Source organism: Electrona antarctica (assembly GCF_951216825.1).
Source record: "Electrona antarctica genome assembly, chromosome: 8".
NCBI classification, from domain to species: Eukaryota; Metazoa; Chordata; class Actinopteri; order Myctophiformes; family Myctophidae; genus Electrona; species Electrona antarctica.
The window spans coordinates 16,017,700-16,034,172 of record NC_136789.1 but is presented as its reverse complement, the minus strand read 5'-3'; the positions used below and the strand labels follow the sequence as shown (position 1 = coordinate 16,034,172).

General features: G+C 41.5%; 1 protein-coding gene across 2 annotated transcripts; it reads right to left on the bottom strand.

Annotated features, from left to right (window-relative positions):
• Positions 1-83: 83 nt before the first annotated feature.
• LOC306927746 (adhesion G-protein coupled receptor G2-like) lies at positions 84-15,488 on the bottom strand. Of its 2 annotated transcripts, XM_079507586.1 has the most exons (22): positions 15,331-15,488; positions 15,026-15,076; positions 14,843-14,910; positions 13,870-13,904; positions 13,595-13,634; positions 13,408-13,445; positions 12,585-12,712; positions 10,956-11,082; positions 9,896-10,776; positions 9,520-9,754; positions 9,168-9,321; positions 8,781-8,936; positions 6,946-7,071; positions 6,724-6,769; positions 6,516-6,619; positions 5,831-5,955; positions 5,138-5,509; positions 4,574-4,857; positions 4,199-4,300; positions 3,345-3,412; positions 2,994-3,099; positions 84-607 (listed from the first exon to the last, which is right to left on the bottom strand). In XM_079507586.1, exons 1-22 carry the CDS (start codon positions 15,392-15,394, stop codon positions 504-506), a joined length of 3,414 nt encoding a protein of 1,137 aa, XP_079363712.1. In that variant the 5' UTR covers positions 15,395-15,488; the 3' UTR covers positions 84-503. The 2 variants fall into 2 exon arrangements, with proteins under 2 accessions (XP_079363712.1, XP_079363713.1); XM_079507587.1 differs by lacking the exons at positions 10,956-11,082; positions 13,408-13,445; positions 13,595-13,634; ... (2 more) ...; positions 15,026-15,076; positions 15,331-15,488.
• Between the last annotated feature and the right edge of the window lie 985 nt (positions 15,489-16,473).

The following is a 16,473-nucleotide window of genomic DNA, read 5'->3' as shown; positions in this document are numbered from 1 at the left end:
AATGCAGAATATCACAATTTGAATCACTGATACAGTTAAGTTTGGTAAGTTTGAAACTTGTAGAAACTTTATTTCTGGCCACCTTTTAAAGTGTTTTGTGACAACAGAAATATGCATTCCAGAGGTATTTACAAAGACAGGGACTGTTAATGTTTGTCACCTCCATAGAACAGAGATGTACATTAAACTATCACTGGACAAATACAAAACATCTTATGTAAACAATTCCCTATAGCTTAGCTCAAGGACACAAAAGTACTGAATATACATTAATCAAGCAATTTCCATGACACTTGCTTCAGTCATTTCTCAATAATATAATAATGCAAATAAAGTTATGTAAAAAGACATCAACCTCGGATTACATCAAACGACCTCTTTCCCCGAAAATATGTGATCTACAAGCTCATAACGTGTTGCTTTGCGATGCGTTGGGAGCTTGTACATTGCCTATTTTTGCAGAATCTTTGCCCCATAGAATAGGGACGCTATGTTTGGAGTGGTTAAGACGTTTGCTGGTTTCTGTACTGGCTGTTGATCTCATTGAGGATGACGTCTGAACGGGGCTCTTCATCAGTGATGATCAATGTGTCGTGAATTGGATTACCTAAAGTGGGGCACAGATTTACATTAATTATTACAGTACAGTCAGGGGTCATCGCCATCCTGGCTTGTGTTGGACATTTTTGTCAAAATTACATGGAAATAACGTACTGACAGGAAAGGCTTTCCTGAACAGATGTGTTTTCAGAAGTGTTTTAAAAGATGACAGAATTGGCTTTTCTAATTGCCAGAGGCGTTCCGCAGCTTGGGTGCTTGTGCGGGCGGTGCGGCAAAAGCCTGTTCACCTTTGGTGACTAGGCATGCCACGTGTCGCACAAACCTGTAGGAGGGCCTCCTCTGAGGATCTCTGGTGCGGGGTGGATTATAGGGAGGCAGCAGATGCAGATCCTTAATGTACTGGGGGGCAAGACCATTTTGGGCCTTAAAAGCTATTAAAAGTATATTAAAATCAATTCTGAAAGCCACGGGGAGTTGCCATGACGGGGGTGATATGGGCACGCTTTTTAGTGTTGGTCAGAAGCCTGGCAGCAGCATTTTACACCAGTTGCAGGCGAGAGATGGACTTTTGTGTTAAGCAGGTGTACAGATCATTGCTGTAATCTAGGCAGGAGGTTATAAAAGCCCGTATGACCTTCTCTAAGTCTGCAAATGACAGGATGGACTTGATCTTTGCAATATGGTTCCGAGTTGACTGAACAACCTTTTTAAAACTTTTTAACATTAAAAGTGAGATCTGAGTCAAAGAAGACACCTACTTTTGAATTTCAAATTACCATTACAGGTATGTTATGTAACAGAGTGCATTTCTCTAAATTACATTTTCACTCTCATACAAGGAAAGGGGAGCTGAGGAGTGCACTTTTCTAGTTAGAATTGTATTATTTTTGGTGGCTGCTGTCCTTTAGAAGGTGAGGAAACTTGAGCTCTTGTTGTAAAGTCCTCTCCTGCCATATAGTGGCTAATATTTTAACTGCAGTTATGTGCACTCCACATCTAACAGCAGGTGACATTTAAGCTCTTGTTAAGGTCACAATTTTTATTGATAGATTATTTTTCTTTACTTGAATAAATGTTTTCGCTATTGCAATGCCCAAGATTTCCCATATGCCATCGAAAACCCCATAAAACCTCTACTTGTTCTTTAAGGCACTGCATAGTTCTCAAGTCCTTGCAAAATGAGGAAACACTTCATTTGCATATCAACCTTATTTTCATATAATTGGTCCTCACTTGTGCTCATTATAAGATGGTAACAATTCTGTCTTGCTTTGCGTCTAACAGGAGGGCTGTGCTTACTCTAATGACATCATCAGTGGTCATTTCAAACAAGATATAGTTATTTTAAATTGATGCAAGAACAATGGCTTCTATTTCAGTGTAATAACACCCCCTTTTAAATACAGTAGTAGCATAAAAAAGGCTGAAAACTTCCACTTTCAACCTGGCTGGCATCATTGTGTCGATTAATTGAGACTATATATATATATATATATATATATTACGGCTGCACGATATGGACAAAATGTCATATCTCTGTATTTTTGCCAAATGTTGCGATAACGATACGATACAATATTAACACCGTTGCCTGTTTGCAATACTGATATTGCGCATGTTCATACCTCGATAACGATACGATAACGATATATTGTGCAGCCTTATACACACTCAATATATAGCTTCTCAATTATTCAATTAATTGAAAAGTAATTAATAGCATAATCACTGCAGAAATGAATGATAAATGCAGCCCTAATAAGAGCACACACAATACAGATATTGCGTAATATATATCTAACAGGGCTATAATGGCCATGACCAAACAACACTGCGTCCAGTGGCCTAGGATTCCACATTTAATTATTGAAAAGTGAAAGGTCAAACCAGCGCTGGATTAAGAGGATCAATTGTCATGAATGACACTGAAAGCCATGTTCTAAATGCATATTATTGTAATCCTGATATAATGATTATTTGTCGCTGTCCGGCAGAAACCAGCTAACTCCATTTTTAGTATATATATATATATATATATATATATATATTGAAGCAATGAAAAGCATTTAATTTCTGACAAAACCAGCTAACTCCATTTGATCCACAACCTGTCGACTAAACCAGCTAACTCCACCACCTGTCCCCTTCTCAAGTAATTGACAATAAAGTCACAATACCAACTTTGGTGAGGCAGTATTGCTTTGTTTTAAAAAGCTAAGGTTTTCTTCATTTTGTGAAAAAATAATAATTTCCTGAAAAATCTATATTTTGGAGTTAGCTGATTTCTGTCCAACAGCAGAGATATGCATGCATGGTTATCTGGCAGACAATGCAGTTAAATCCCCAGTGTTAATTTAACTTTGAGAGGGTAAAACGGACCACTCTCAGAGTTAAATGAATGTTAATGTTAACATAACCATATATTCGCTCACCGATGCCATTGAATGGTTCCGATGATGATGATGATAATGATGATGATGATGATGGGTCACTGACAAAGAGAGGGGAAGGGCTGGAGGAGTTGTTGGACCGAGATGCCTTAAAGGAGAGAAGACATTCCCTTTGTTAAATTCTGTTCGATTCAACACAACAAAGGTATCATGATAACAACATATGACTATAACCTATTATGTCTATAACCTATTATCTATTAGAGCAGGTCAGGACTAGCCTGGGTAAACACCTCCCCCCTCGCCAGATGTTCATTCTGCCTGAGTTGTCCAGCAGGGGGAGTGGTTTCACCAGGCTAGGTCAGGGCCATACTCTTTATATAATTTAGTTACCGAAGAATGCCTTGTCTTCGATGTGTGTGTGTGACTCCAGGTCTTCTGTGTTGCTGTGCGACTCCATTCTATGAAGAGACAAGTTTAACAAAAGGATCAAATGCCTGTAAAACTTCTCTTACACATTTACACAAATATATTTCAAACCTCTGTCTTTCACTTTGTTTTTCGAAGAGACTAGAAAACTATCGAAATCTATTGTCTGGAACCTATTTGGGTTTTTAATTGTATGAGACAAATGGTTGGCAACCTTATTGCCTCAGTAACAGATGCCATTAAGAACATTATTGTTATGATCTTATCTATAAATGCACCAAGTCTCTGTACGTACGTACGTGTGTACATCTGTAATCCACGTAACTCGAGAACCGTCCCACCGACTTCAAATCGGCCACAAATGGCCTCTGCCCGGTCTCTGGACAGGGCCCCTGCCCAGGCTCCATATATGGAGCTGGCCCGTTCTTTTCTTTTTTTAAAGATATTTTTAGGGCTTTTTCCCTTTATTGATAGATTTACAGTAGTTTGACAGGAAAGGGGGAGAGAGATATGGGGGAAGACATGCAGAAAAGGTTGTTGGGACACGCTGTCAGGCTAGGTGCCTGGACTGCTAGGCCGGCCCAGGCCGAGCTGCCCTGTTCTGACATCACAAATATGTTCTGACATCTGCATAGACTCTATATTTGGGCATTCCTGACAAAGAACTCCATATATGGGCCTAAAGGGGACACATACAATAACTGGGTAGAGGATTCATTTCCAACTTGCATCGTTCCAAGTAGGCCAGTGCCCAATGGGCACCGCTCTAGTTTCATAAATGAGCCACTTGTATCCACATTGCATAGTTTGAACCTAACCTGAGTTCTCTAACAGTCTCAGGTTGCCACAGCACAGGTAGGTCCTCCACAGTTTCCTCACGTTGTCCTTCACCGCACAGTGCAACACGAAGATGAAGAACCCTGCAAGACAAAAATGGCCCTTAGCTGATTGGTCAGAGATTAATATTTTCTACATTTTTAACCACGCATCGTATCAATCCATATTTATGGTCGATATTTGATATATTGTAACTTCATCAGCAGAACATATTATTTTGAAAACATTAATTGACCACACACAAATTATATAAAATACAGAATTATTATTATAATTAGACTGGAAACCTAATAAAACTACATGAATTCCTGCACATACTCCCTGCTTTGTACTGGACAAAGTCAAGTGAAGCTCACCTTGTAAGGAGTTAAAGATGGAAAACAGGTACATGAAGGCCAGACTCACAGGCCCCCATGCAAAGAAAGCAAAGCCCCAGGTAAGGCCCAGCAGCATAGTGATTCCTATCACACTGCGTAAGTCCTGTAGCCCATTGCGATGCTGCTGGCTGTGGGGGTTCTGCCTCTTGATGCGACACAGCTGCACCATCACCATCACAAATATGATGCAGTTGAACAGAAACATTATGCAGAAGTAAGCCACCACTGCCACGTAGAAGGCGATGTCGTTTTTTAGCCAACAACTGTGGGAGAGAGGACAAGGAGAGTGTCTATGGACAGGTTTCAAAATCTGGGAGTGCTTTTATCTAGAGTGTCTCACAAAGAACAAAGGCTACAAAGCCAATACATTTTGGAAATATTCTGCCACCAGAAATTCTTTTGTATTTCCAAAACACAGATGATACCAACATCTGAACATGATTCACACACATTTTGGATAGATTGGCATCTATCTGCAGCGGGACTGCGACGCTCTATAGGCTACTGCACATTGTACATCACTGTGTTAATGTTAAGACTCACAAGTCGTCTGAAGTGCCATCGGTGAACTTCGCATAGGTGACCACGCCGTAGTTGTCCATGTCAATCGCGATGACGATGATGACCACGACGAGTGGGACGCCCCATCCCATCAGTGTTAACTTGAGCATGTGGTTGGCTACGTAGATGTTGAACACCTTGACGAGGGACAGGTACATGTGCACCCCCTGCAGCCACATCCAGGTGAAGGAGACCAGCAGGAAGTAGTGGAGGAACCAGGCCGTGGAGATGCAGAGGCCCACCGCGTCCGGGTAGAGAGCCAGCCAGGAGTCCACCAGGAATGTCAGGTTGAGAAGCAGCAACGACAGGCACTGTTGCATCAGGATCTTAGCACGGACGTCCTTATGCAACTTCCTGCAAGCGGTCCAATAGAAAGGAAATAACCATCGCTGGGTTTAGTGGTGTCTGACTGTGATTCGAATCATCTTTAAGCTTAGATTTTCATGTTCAGACCTCTGTGATCCAAGAGAAGGAATAAATATAATAATAATAATAATAATAAAGCTTTATTTATATAGCACCTTTTAAGAACAAGTCACAAAGTGCTTAACAGAAATATATAGAGAAAAACATGGATCAAAAAGGCATAGAACAGGATTGTGGCATGCGGGCATGATCTAGGTGCCGTCTGTGAGTGAGGTGACAGCTGGTGTGGCGTGTGGCTTTCTGACTCACCCAAACGACAGGTATGTGAGCAGGGTAAAGGACAGGAAGATGGCGGAGATCCCACAGCCGATGTATGTGATGTAGGTCAGGATGGTTGCGTTTATGCGGCTGATTATGGGGTCTCTGGCAAGGTCCTGTGAGAACAAATGTAATGACAATTTCTAAAGACTGAAGGGAGGAAATTAACTAAGTGTACTTTGAACACATTCCTTGAGTTACCGTAATTTCAACCTGTTACTGTATATCACAGGTATTTATTATTTTAAAATAAATGTATGAAAAGCATTATTCGATTAATCGAAACAATCAATAAAATAATCAATAGCTGCAGCCCTATTATTCTGACTACATATACATCATGTCCTAGGATGTGCGAATAGGGGAAGGGGATCGACGTCACTTGATTCTTTGTTTGACTGTGCAAAAACTCAGATGGCTCAAAGAATATGATTATTGGCAGAATCGCATTTTTCACTGCATTGGTGGTTGTTGCAATCACTTGCACTACAATACTTCACCATAATTGCGCTATGACGGAAATAAATGATTCCAATGCTAAGCTGTGTTGTTTTCACCCCATGAAGCAATGGCAGATTCAAAATACCCATATGTGTGTCTCAAAGAATTCATGCACCAGTGTCACCAAACTGTTATATTTGGGTGGATGTGATTCTGAAGGTAACCACGTACGTACCAGTAGTATGGCAAAACTGGTTAGGTGGTCACAACCACAGGTGGTCACATTGTCCGTGCTGTTACGGACATGGCAGCCATATGGATTCCATCCACCTGCTCCATCTACAGTACCACATCATAGCACGCACATCAACATTCCTGTGATCAGAATCAATTCATATTTAGTACTGTATATCCCTGTTTCATTCAGACAGTGGACAACTTACCATATCTGGAAAAGTCCCAGAAAACGCATGTGGCCACGAAGTTAGCCTGTAGTAAAGAATATAAAAATATAGATTATGATAAATTACTCATAATTCATGTGTGTGTGTGTGTGTGTGTGTGTGTGTGTGTGTGTGTGTGTGTGTGTGTGTGTGTGTGTGTGTGTGTGTGTGTGTGTATGTGTGTGCGTTTTTTTTCTCCAAAATGTTCTGAACACGACTCACCGGAATAGGTTCCGAGATCATCAGGTGAATATAGACATCTTCCTTCAGTCCTGTGATGGTCAGGTTGGCCACACTGGCACTCACGATCCCACTAATCACCTTGCGTTGATCTCCCAAGGATTTGTCCTAAAGAGAACATTTTGAACCACTGAGATTTCTAATCTTGAAGCTGCAGTCCTGATTCAAATCGTTGTCTTCCACATGAGACCACATTTCTACCACTCTGCCAATGAAGCATCTCACACAGCAAAAGTTAAAGATGGAGTGCCATGATTCTTTTTCACCCTAAAACATGATCAGGTCAGATTATATAAGGAGGATGATTTTTTTTTAAAGTGTACAGTATTTGTTAAAATGTTGTTTTTATGTGGGCTCCACCAGTTCATTAAGTATGCCTGGTTTGCCTGGTGGGTGGTGATCCACCTTAACTTAAGCCGCACCCACAGCTGTAGTTGTATGATAAAGGGGGAGGGGCTGATAATGTGATGTCACTATATTACTGTTTTTTTCATTGGCACGTTTGACTGTCAAGGGTTCAGCCTCCAGGAAGAAACCCTAAATACAAAGGGAATACATAATTGTCTCCACCAGGCCGAAGGTATGGGGAGAGAGTATGTTTTGCACTCCGTCCGTCCGTGTGTGTGTCCGACTGTCCGTGTGTGTGTCCGTGTGTGTGTCCGTCCGTCTGTGAACAGCTAATCTCCGGCGCCGTTAACCCGGTCGATGTCAAATTTTGCACACACACTCCCTGGATGCCAACGATGAATCTCTGCCCCAGAATTTCCAGAACGGCCTGTTATAGCGCCACCAGGAGGCCGCTTTGTGCAAAACAAGTTTTTTGACAGTACACCTACAGATTTTGTCCAAACATCACGCAAATTGGTACACAGTCTCTCTAGAGCCATTCAACGAAACGGGTCTTTCAGATTTCTCAGACTCCATCCTGATTGGCTAAGATTGGCTTCCAAAGTTTGCAGGAGTGCTCAGTTTCAAACAAAATGCTGCAAATCATGGACACATCGTGTGATTTCCGTGAAATTGTGCACGCACATTCCCACTAGGCCGAGGAAGAAATGCCACGTGAACATTTTCAACTCAGCCTCATGGTGGCGCTATAACTCGCCGAATCTGTGGATAACTTTGTATGCCAACTCCCTAGAGGCCAAGGAAAAACCTTTGCCTGGAATTTTTCACATCTGCTCTTTATAGCGCCACCAGGAGGCCGACATATGTTAAACACATTTTCTAATATTACTCCTTCAGTTATCCAAATTTCACGCAAATCGGTACACATGCTCTCCATAGTCATGTGATCAAGACACGTTTGTTTGATTTCTCATAATCCACCTTCATTGCCTACGATTGGCTTCTAAACCTTTCAGGAGTAGCCCGCTTTGTACCCGTTTTGTACAAATTGCCACAATTACTCAACGCAGCGTCCGATTGCGGTGAAACTGTGCATGCATATTCCCACTAGGCTGAGGAAGAAATGCCACGTGACAGTTTTCAAATCAGCCTCATGGTGGCGCTACAACAGGCCAAGCCGCGTCACTCACACACACACACACACACACACACACACACACACACACACACACAAAACATCCTCCTGGTGGAGACCTGTGCCCAGAAGGGCACTTTTTCTAGTTGCACATAAAAACGACTCCAGGGTGTCTAATGAAGTACTAACACCTCATAGACACATGAAAAACTGGAAAAATACAAAAAATGTGGCACCCCATCTTTAAATTAACACTTGTGATGTTTCTGACGCGTCACGGTTTTGATGGCATCATGTGGTCCTGCATGCTTTGGCTTGACTAGTGAGAGCATACCTGGAACAGTGTGTCCTTCTGGTAGAAGTTGAACTGGACTCGGGAGGCCTGTTGCTGCTCTTGAGAGCTGAGGTGCTCTATGAGAGATGTTGGCAATCTGACTGAGGCTTGAGGCACGGACGCATTCACACTCCTGGCTCTGCGAGGGCCACGGACCTACAGGACACAAATGGGACAGTTAATAGCACCGTGATTCCAACCACTGAACACCATGCACCACTGCTACTGCCATTACATTTTTTCGAATGGGTTCAATCCCAGCAGGAAAAAAATATTGTTTTGAGCGCCCCCACCATGTCTTTACACCCCCTGGTGGGCTGTACCACCCTCATGGAGAAATACTAGTCTAGACCTACTAACTTACCGGTATTAATGTCTGTGTCATACCTGTACAGTGTCGGGGTCTGAGACAGAAAAAGTGGTCTCCTCAAAGTCGCCGTCCACTGTTTTCACAGAGAGTGCCAGAGCTTTGGACAGAATGGTCTCTGTATCTCCTGCTAAGACCAGCTTCAGTCCCACTGTATCAACAATTCTTATGATCCTGATACAAACAATTACAGATGTATTATTATTATTATTATTATTAGCACCAATAGTAGTAATAGAGTACTATACTGCTTTCTTGTCTCTACAATCACACAGTAAAATCTGCATTAATTTAACCAGATTGTTAATTCCAAAGAGATTTATCGTTTGACAACTGATAATTCAGTCAAATGTTCTCGTCGTCACAGCTGACCTTTTGGAAGAAGAAGCCACAGTCTCTTTGGGGGCATGCGATAGGTTGCTGACGATTTGAACCGTGGTGTTTCCCAGGGCCTTACTGACGTTGGGCCCGCTCAGGAGAGCCTCCAAGTCGGACACCAGCTGCTCCACCTGACTGGAGGTGAGTTTGGAAACGTCCTTGGTTAACTCCAGCAACCTGTCAGCAGCTTGCTCGTTGCTGATCGCTGTGTTGTTGGTGGTTGGTGATTCTGAGGGTGATTATTTGAAGCTTTTATCAGGGTATGCAGAATCCAAGAACAGAGGTTTTTAACAACACAAGGTATGAAGAAAGGAAGAACCTTTGCTTAGATGAGCTTTTGCTCGTAAACCCAAGAAAAGTTTTGTTTTACCTGTAATGGTGGTGGGGGTATTTGTGGTGTATCCAACAGGCTTCAAAGGACCTCCGGCAGTTGTAGTTGTGTTAGGTTTGTTGGATTGTACTGTCACCGTCGTCACTGTGGTCTTGCCAGCTGTAGTTATAATATTATGAAGGGAGGATGTTGTGCTCACAGGGGCAGAGGTTGTTTTATTGAATTGGGATGAGGATGAGATGGCATTCACAGGGACGGAGCTTGTTGTATTCAATGGGGTTGCGGTTGTGTTCACAGGGGCAGAGCTAGTTTCATTCAAAGGGGATGAGGTCGTGTTCACAGGGGCGGGGCTAGTTTTATTCAATGGGAATGAGGTTGTGTTCACAGGGGCGGGGCTAGTTGTATTCATTGGGGATGAGCTCGTGTTCACAGGGGCGGGGCTAGTTGTATTCATTGGGGATGAGCTCGTGTTCACATGGGCGGGGCTAGTTGTATTCATTGGGGATGAGCTCGTGTTCACAGGGGCGGGGCTAGTTGTGTTCAGAGGGGATGAGGTTGCGTTCACAGGGGCGGGGCTAGTTGTGTTCAGAGGGGATGAGGTTGCGTCCACAGGGACGGGGCTAGTTGTATTCAATGGGGATGAGGTTGCGTTCACAGGGACGGGGCTAGTTGTGTTCAGAGGGGATGAGGTTGCGTTCACAGGGGCGGGGCTAGTTGTAATAAATTGGGATGAGGTTGCGTTCACAGGGGCGGGGCTAGTTGTATTCATTGGGGATGAGGTCGTGTTCACAGCTGTGGACGTGGTGTTCTGGAGTACAGTGGTGTTGATTGGTTCTGGTTCTGGTGTTGTTGTTCTTGGTGTTGTGGAAGAAGATGGACACTGTTCGTCCAGTTTGACGCATACACTTTGACCTTTTGAACTAGAAAGAGAACGAGACATACAAAAGTGAATGTGCTATTCATGCATCAATAGCATTATTGCATTATTCATTATGGAAAAGGATCCAGTACAGTACTTAGCTCTGGCCTATATAACTGACATGACAAGTTCAGTTTCTAATGCGTTTTGTCATGGGATGATTCTGGAGATTATACAAACCATGTGAGGGTGTCAATCACGTCATCCACTCCCGGTGAACAAAACCCAGAAGGCCGTATATCCAGGGAAACAAAGTTGAAGTTTGACTGGAGTGGATTTCCAGCAGCTCTCGAATGCGAACAAATTGCTGTGTGATCGATACGTTCAGACATGAATGACAAGCTTTACAATCATTTGTTTTGTTGATTTTATGAGCCATGTGTGTGAGTCTTGCATAGCCAGACGATCAGAGGCAGGGATTTCCAACCGTATGGATATGCGAGATAGGGCTGGGCCATATCTTTATATCTTATATGGATATGCGAGATAGGGCTGGGCCATATCTTTATATCTTATATGGATATGCGAGATAGGGCTGGGCCATATCTTTATATCTTATATGGATATGCGAGATAGGGCTGGGCCATATCTTTATATCTTATATGGATATGCGAGATAGGGCTGCAGGGCCATATCTTTATATCTTATATGGATATGCGAGATAGGGCTGCAGGGCCATATCTTTATATCTTATATGGATATGCGAGATAGGGCTGCAGGGCCATATCTTTATATCTTATATGGATATGCGAGATAGGGCTGCAGGGCCATATCTTTATATCTTATATGGATATGCGAGATAGGGCTGGGCCATATCTTTATATCTTATATGGATATGCGAGATAGGGCTGCAGGGCCATATCTTTATATCTTATATGGATATGCGAGATAGGGCTGGGCCATATCTTTATATCTTATATGGATATGCGAGATAGGGCTGGGCCATATCTTTATATCTTATATGGATATGCGAGATAGGGCTGGGCCATATCTTTATATCTTATATGGATATGCGAGATAGGGCTGCAGGGCCATATCTTTATATCTTATATGGATATGCGAGATAGGGCAGGGCCATATCTTTATATCTTATATGGATATGCGAGATAGGGCTGGGCCATATCTTTATATCTTATATGGATATGCGAGATAGGGCTGCAGGGCCATATCTTTATATCTTATATGGATATGCGAGATAGGGCTGCAGGGCCATATCTTTTTTTAATGGTGAAAATATATTTTCAGTAATTGCCCAGCCCTACAGTATGCGTTACCACCTGTATGTAGCAGTGTTGTTTTCGTCGACTAAAACTAAACAAAAAATGTTCGTCGACTACCTTTTTTCACTGACAAAAAATAAATAGAAACTAAATAAAAACTAAGCTATGATGACTAAGACTAAAGACTAAGACTAAATATATCGACAATTTCGTCAACAAATAAAAACTAGACTAAAATGTTAGGAAGGGACTAGTGGACAAGAGATCCAGTATAAGTCATTTTACACTTGGTTGCATGCTGAAAATAGCCGATCTACAAGCTCACAACGCGTCGCAGCGCGACAGTCATTAAAAACAGTCATTACGACGGCATCAAGCCCCGCCAAAATACATTTTCTAAATGTCATGAGATTTTAGTTGACTAAATCTACGGTTGATTTAGTCGACTAAAACTAGACTAACACTAAAACATTCCAGGTGACTAAAATGTGACTAAAACTAAGTGAAAACTATTTAAAAGACTATGACTAAAACTAAAATCAAATTTTGCTGCCAAAAACAACACTGGTATGTAGTCTGCAACACTCACCGGCTCTGGTTACTTGTCCATCATAATCAATGTATTTGGCAGAAGAGAGCACAGCCGTTGCGGCAGCTGAAACGTCACACACGGGGAACTCTCTGGCGAAGCTCAGAATCACATCACATGACTGGAGACTAGAAACAGAAATGCAATTATATTAAGTATATTTCAATCAGCATAAAAAACAGACAGCAGTACTTTAGAAGTCGTACTTTTTACAACATGTTGCTGAACTAGTACTGACACATAACCAAAGGAAATATTTAACAAATACATTAAAACCGATTCCATGCTGTTACCATAAACGGGATTATCATGTAGGCTGTTTCCACAAAGGGGACTCTGTGGAGGCTAGCAATGGAAGCTAACGGAAGCGAAAAAGAAGGTACCAATAATACTTTTACATATATTTTTTAATCAAATCTCGTATTTCTCATCGATGGCCCAGATGGTAATAATAGCTTTCCTCAAGACATCTCGTGGATGGCTTGGATTGGGTTAAACAGTACACTACAATTTTACTTTATCTTTCAATTAAAAATGGATAAGGAGTGCATGGTCTAGCAGCTACTAAATAGTTGAAAGAGAGAAATAGACTAAATAGACTATAGTTTTGTTTTTTAAAGGCTTTTTTGCAAAAAAGAAGACATGCGTCAAAGGCCGACGGCTCGGGATTCGAACCAGGCCAGAATACAGTTTTGTGTTTATATATTTATGCTTGTGTAACTTTCAAGAATATACTAATATATACAGCAGATTCCTGGTGACCCTTTAGGGACTGTATGCTGTGTACTGTGTGTGAACTGCAGTAAAATAATGACAGACTCACTGTGTTGTTCCACCTCCACAGTCTAGGTGTGCATGACCCTGCATACAAAATAAAACAAAATGCATTCAATTTGGAGTTTCTGACTGACCCAATTGATTTTGACAGCACTAATATTTTGTTCAATTATTGATTTCAAAATGGCATGTTAAACTGAAGGCATGTGAAAGTAATTTGGGGAGGTCTTTACCTGATATGCAGATGCAATAGTAGGTGATGGACACACAATACTGTAAAGAAACAATATCATAATGTGATATGATTATACGCTATACTGTAGGGTGCACAACAATGAACTGAATACAATAACTGATACTATGCACAACTGGAATGTACAAAAATGAACAAACCATTCAAAGAATCCAGTCAGTGACTAAAAATAATTAACATGGCAGGCATCCAAAATAAATAATAGTCTGACTCTCCTGATTATAAAACCATGTGTGTGCAAATATAACAACATACCCAGTTGCTGGGATACAAGGTGGTGGCTTGATAATCTGCAGGGACATCAAGACATCAGTAGGCAAGTTAGTTCAATGCCCCATCTTGTTGCAAACCAGGTATAGCTATGGTCAAACTGTTTACATTTATCAGGTCAGAACTATACTGCTCAATTTTGTTAAACAGGATGATGTTTAGAGGTTTTGACATTCAAAGTTAAATTGTGGATGTTATAGGGAGGCTTGTTTATATTGAATAAACACGTGCACAAGCATCAATTGTCTGGAACTATAATTCACGGGATCTGCTAAATATGTGCAATGCTGGCAGGGACAGAAAGGTGTGTTGAGTGTCATGCTGACAGTCGGCTGATTCATTTGTGTTATAGCTGGTTTTATGTTGACTATGTTGATTTTGTGTGCATGCATGCATGCTTTCTTTATTATTTCATTTTGAGTTATACAAGTTGCAATGTTTTGGAAGCCATTCTACTGGCAGTGGCACAGGTCAGCATTGATGACTCCAATAAGTAAGAACAGGTGCAGGGCATGAGCTAACGACTACATTGACTACATTAAGGGCCACAGTGTTTGAGGGTGAGGCAGTTTTGCCAGCAAGGACTTGGATTGGAGCATGAACCAAATGGGCCCCATGGGGAAAAGGGAAGTAAAAACCCCATGCACAAGACACTTTAATCTGCTCATGGATTGTAATTGTTGGACCTTGTGGCATTTAATGACTCTGCATTCTACATCTTACAGTGCTTTTAATGACCCTGGACTCCGAAAGACCCCCCCTTTTTTTATTGGACATTGAATTGATGTTCCTGTCTGCCTCATATCCCACTGCTCTGCTTTTATTGTTATACAGTAGTGGAATAAAATAACGTTGACTTTGAACTTCGTGCCTCACTGTGGTTTTGTGTGGTGTCTCCCAATTTTGGTCTCGTTTTGGTCAAGTTTAATACACATGCACACACAAATGTGGAACTCACCAGAGATGAGATGTTTGAAAATGTAATGCTGGGGTCTTGAATTGAAATTTTCAAATAATAGTATGCATCTGAAACGGTAACAAAACAACATAGGAATCATGGGGTTGTGAGTCATATTACAATTGTTATAGCTCAAAAGAATATCAGATATGGCTTAGTCTTATTAGCGGACAATGCACCAACCAGTTCCATTGCAATAAGCAGAGCAGTTGCAAGACCTCTTCTGACCACCACCTGAAATATAGCCACAACATGCATTATTTAAAATAAAATTTATAATAGAACAGCAACAAAGAAAACAATATACATACAACATACATAATATTTGTATTAACTAATGATTATAGGCTACTTTGTAAAATATATACCATATGCGGTAATGTAGCATGCGTCTTTCAAAGAGCAATGTATACATGAATTTCCTCAAACATTTTCAACATAAATACTTAATTCTGTGATCTATGATTATGTCATAGCTATAGTTTTACCTGTTGTGTTAGTCCATGGATGCACATAAGGCATTACATCTTCTTGACTGCTGTAAGATAACATATACAAAAAGTATCACACCAAACTCTTTCTTTCCTTTGTCACGGGGCAACCCGTGCCCTATATACAAAGACACATGAAACTGCTTTCTATAACATGCAAGTTAAATGATCACTGATTGCCAATTGTCTCTCCTGCACTGCTGGTGGCATTTCCCTTGAGTAGGAAGGGGCCAAGTGCTATGCAGGAGAGGGGTGTTTCTTATGCTGTCTTATTATTGTCATTGAGTTTACATGCTGATTTATACTTGTTTAATTGTAACGCATTATTGAGAATGTTTAGGTTACTTTTATTCAAGGTGTTATTTATGGCAGTATTTATTTGAAAGTGTTAATTGAGAAGAAATGTTGCTAATTGATTCTGTGTCCTGTGGTAGGATCCACTCCTATTTAAGGGAGGCTGCAGGGACAGACAAGTTAGTTGGGTGTGGGCTTTGACACAGATAACATCCCTGAGGGGGAGCTACAGGGCCTTGTGGGATCAAGGTACAGCCTGAAGAGAGCTCTCATCCTGTTTGGGTTTTGTTAAGGAGTGTTGCCCAAGTATTTTATCTTTTTGTCCTTTCTTTATTTTGTTGCCTGTAATACAGTGTGGTTTGGTGGAGGAGTTTGGGGAAAATAAAAGCCCTTAACTATTTCTGGCTGTTCTTGGAGCCTTGGCTGTTCGGGCAACTTTACAGCCTTATTTATGGGATATTTCACTTTCGCGACACACGTGTTCCACACCACCACAGGGATGCAGTGCCTGGTGTTGAAACCGTCGGATACACCGTTGCCCAGAACCAGCACAAAATCCTGGCCTGTTCTGACATCACATGATGTTCTGACATATGCATAGACTTCATATTTGGGTATGCCTGACAAAGAACTCCATATATGGGCATAACACTGTTCTGACATCACAGCACTTCATATTTGGGCATGCCTGACACAGAACTCCATAGGAATAAAGGGACACAGAGAGACAGATACAGAATTCTCCATATACAGTTGTGGGCATAACAGAGACAGATGGTTAGAACGCCTACTCTGACATGGGCACAACGGGTATTGCATAGCCGGGTGGGGCATGGATCTCCAACT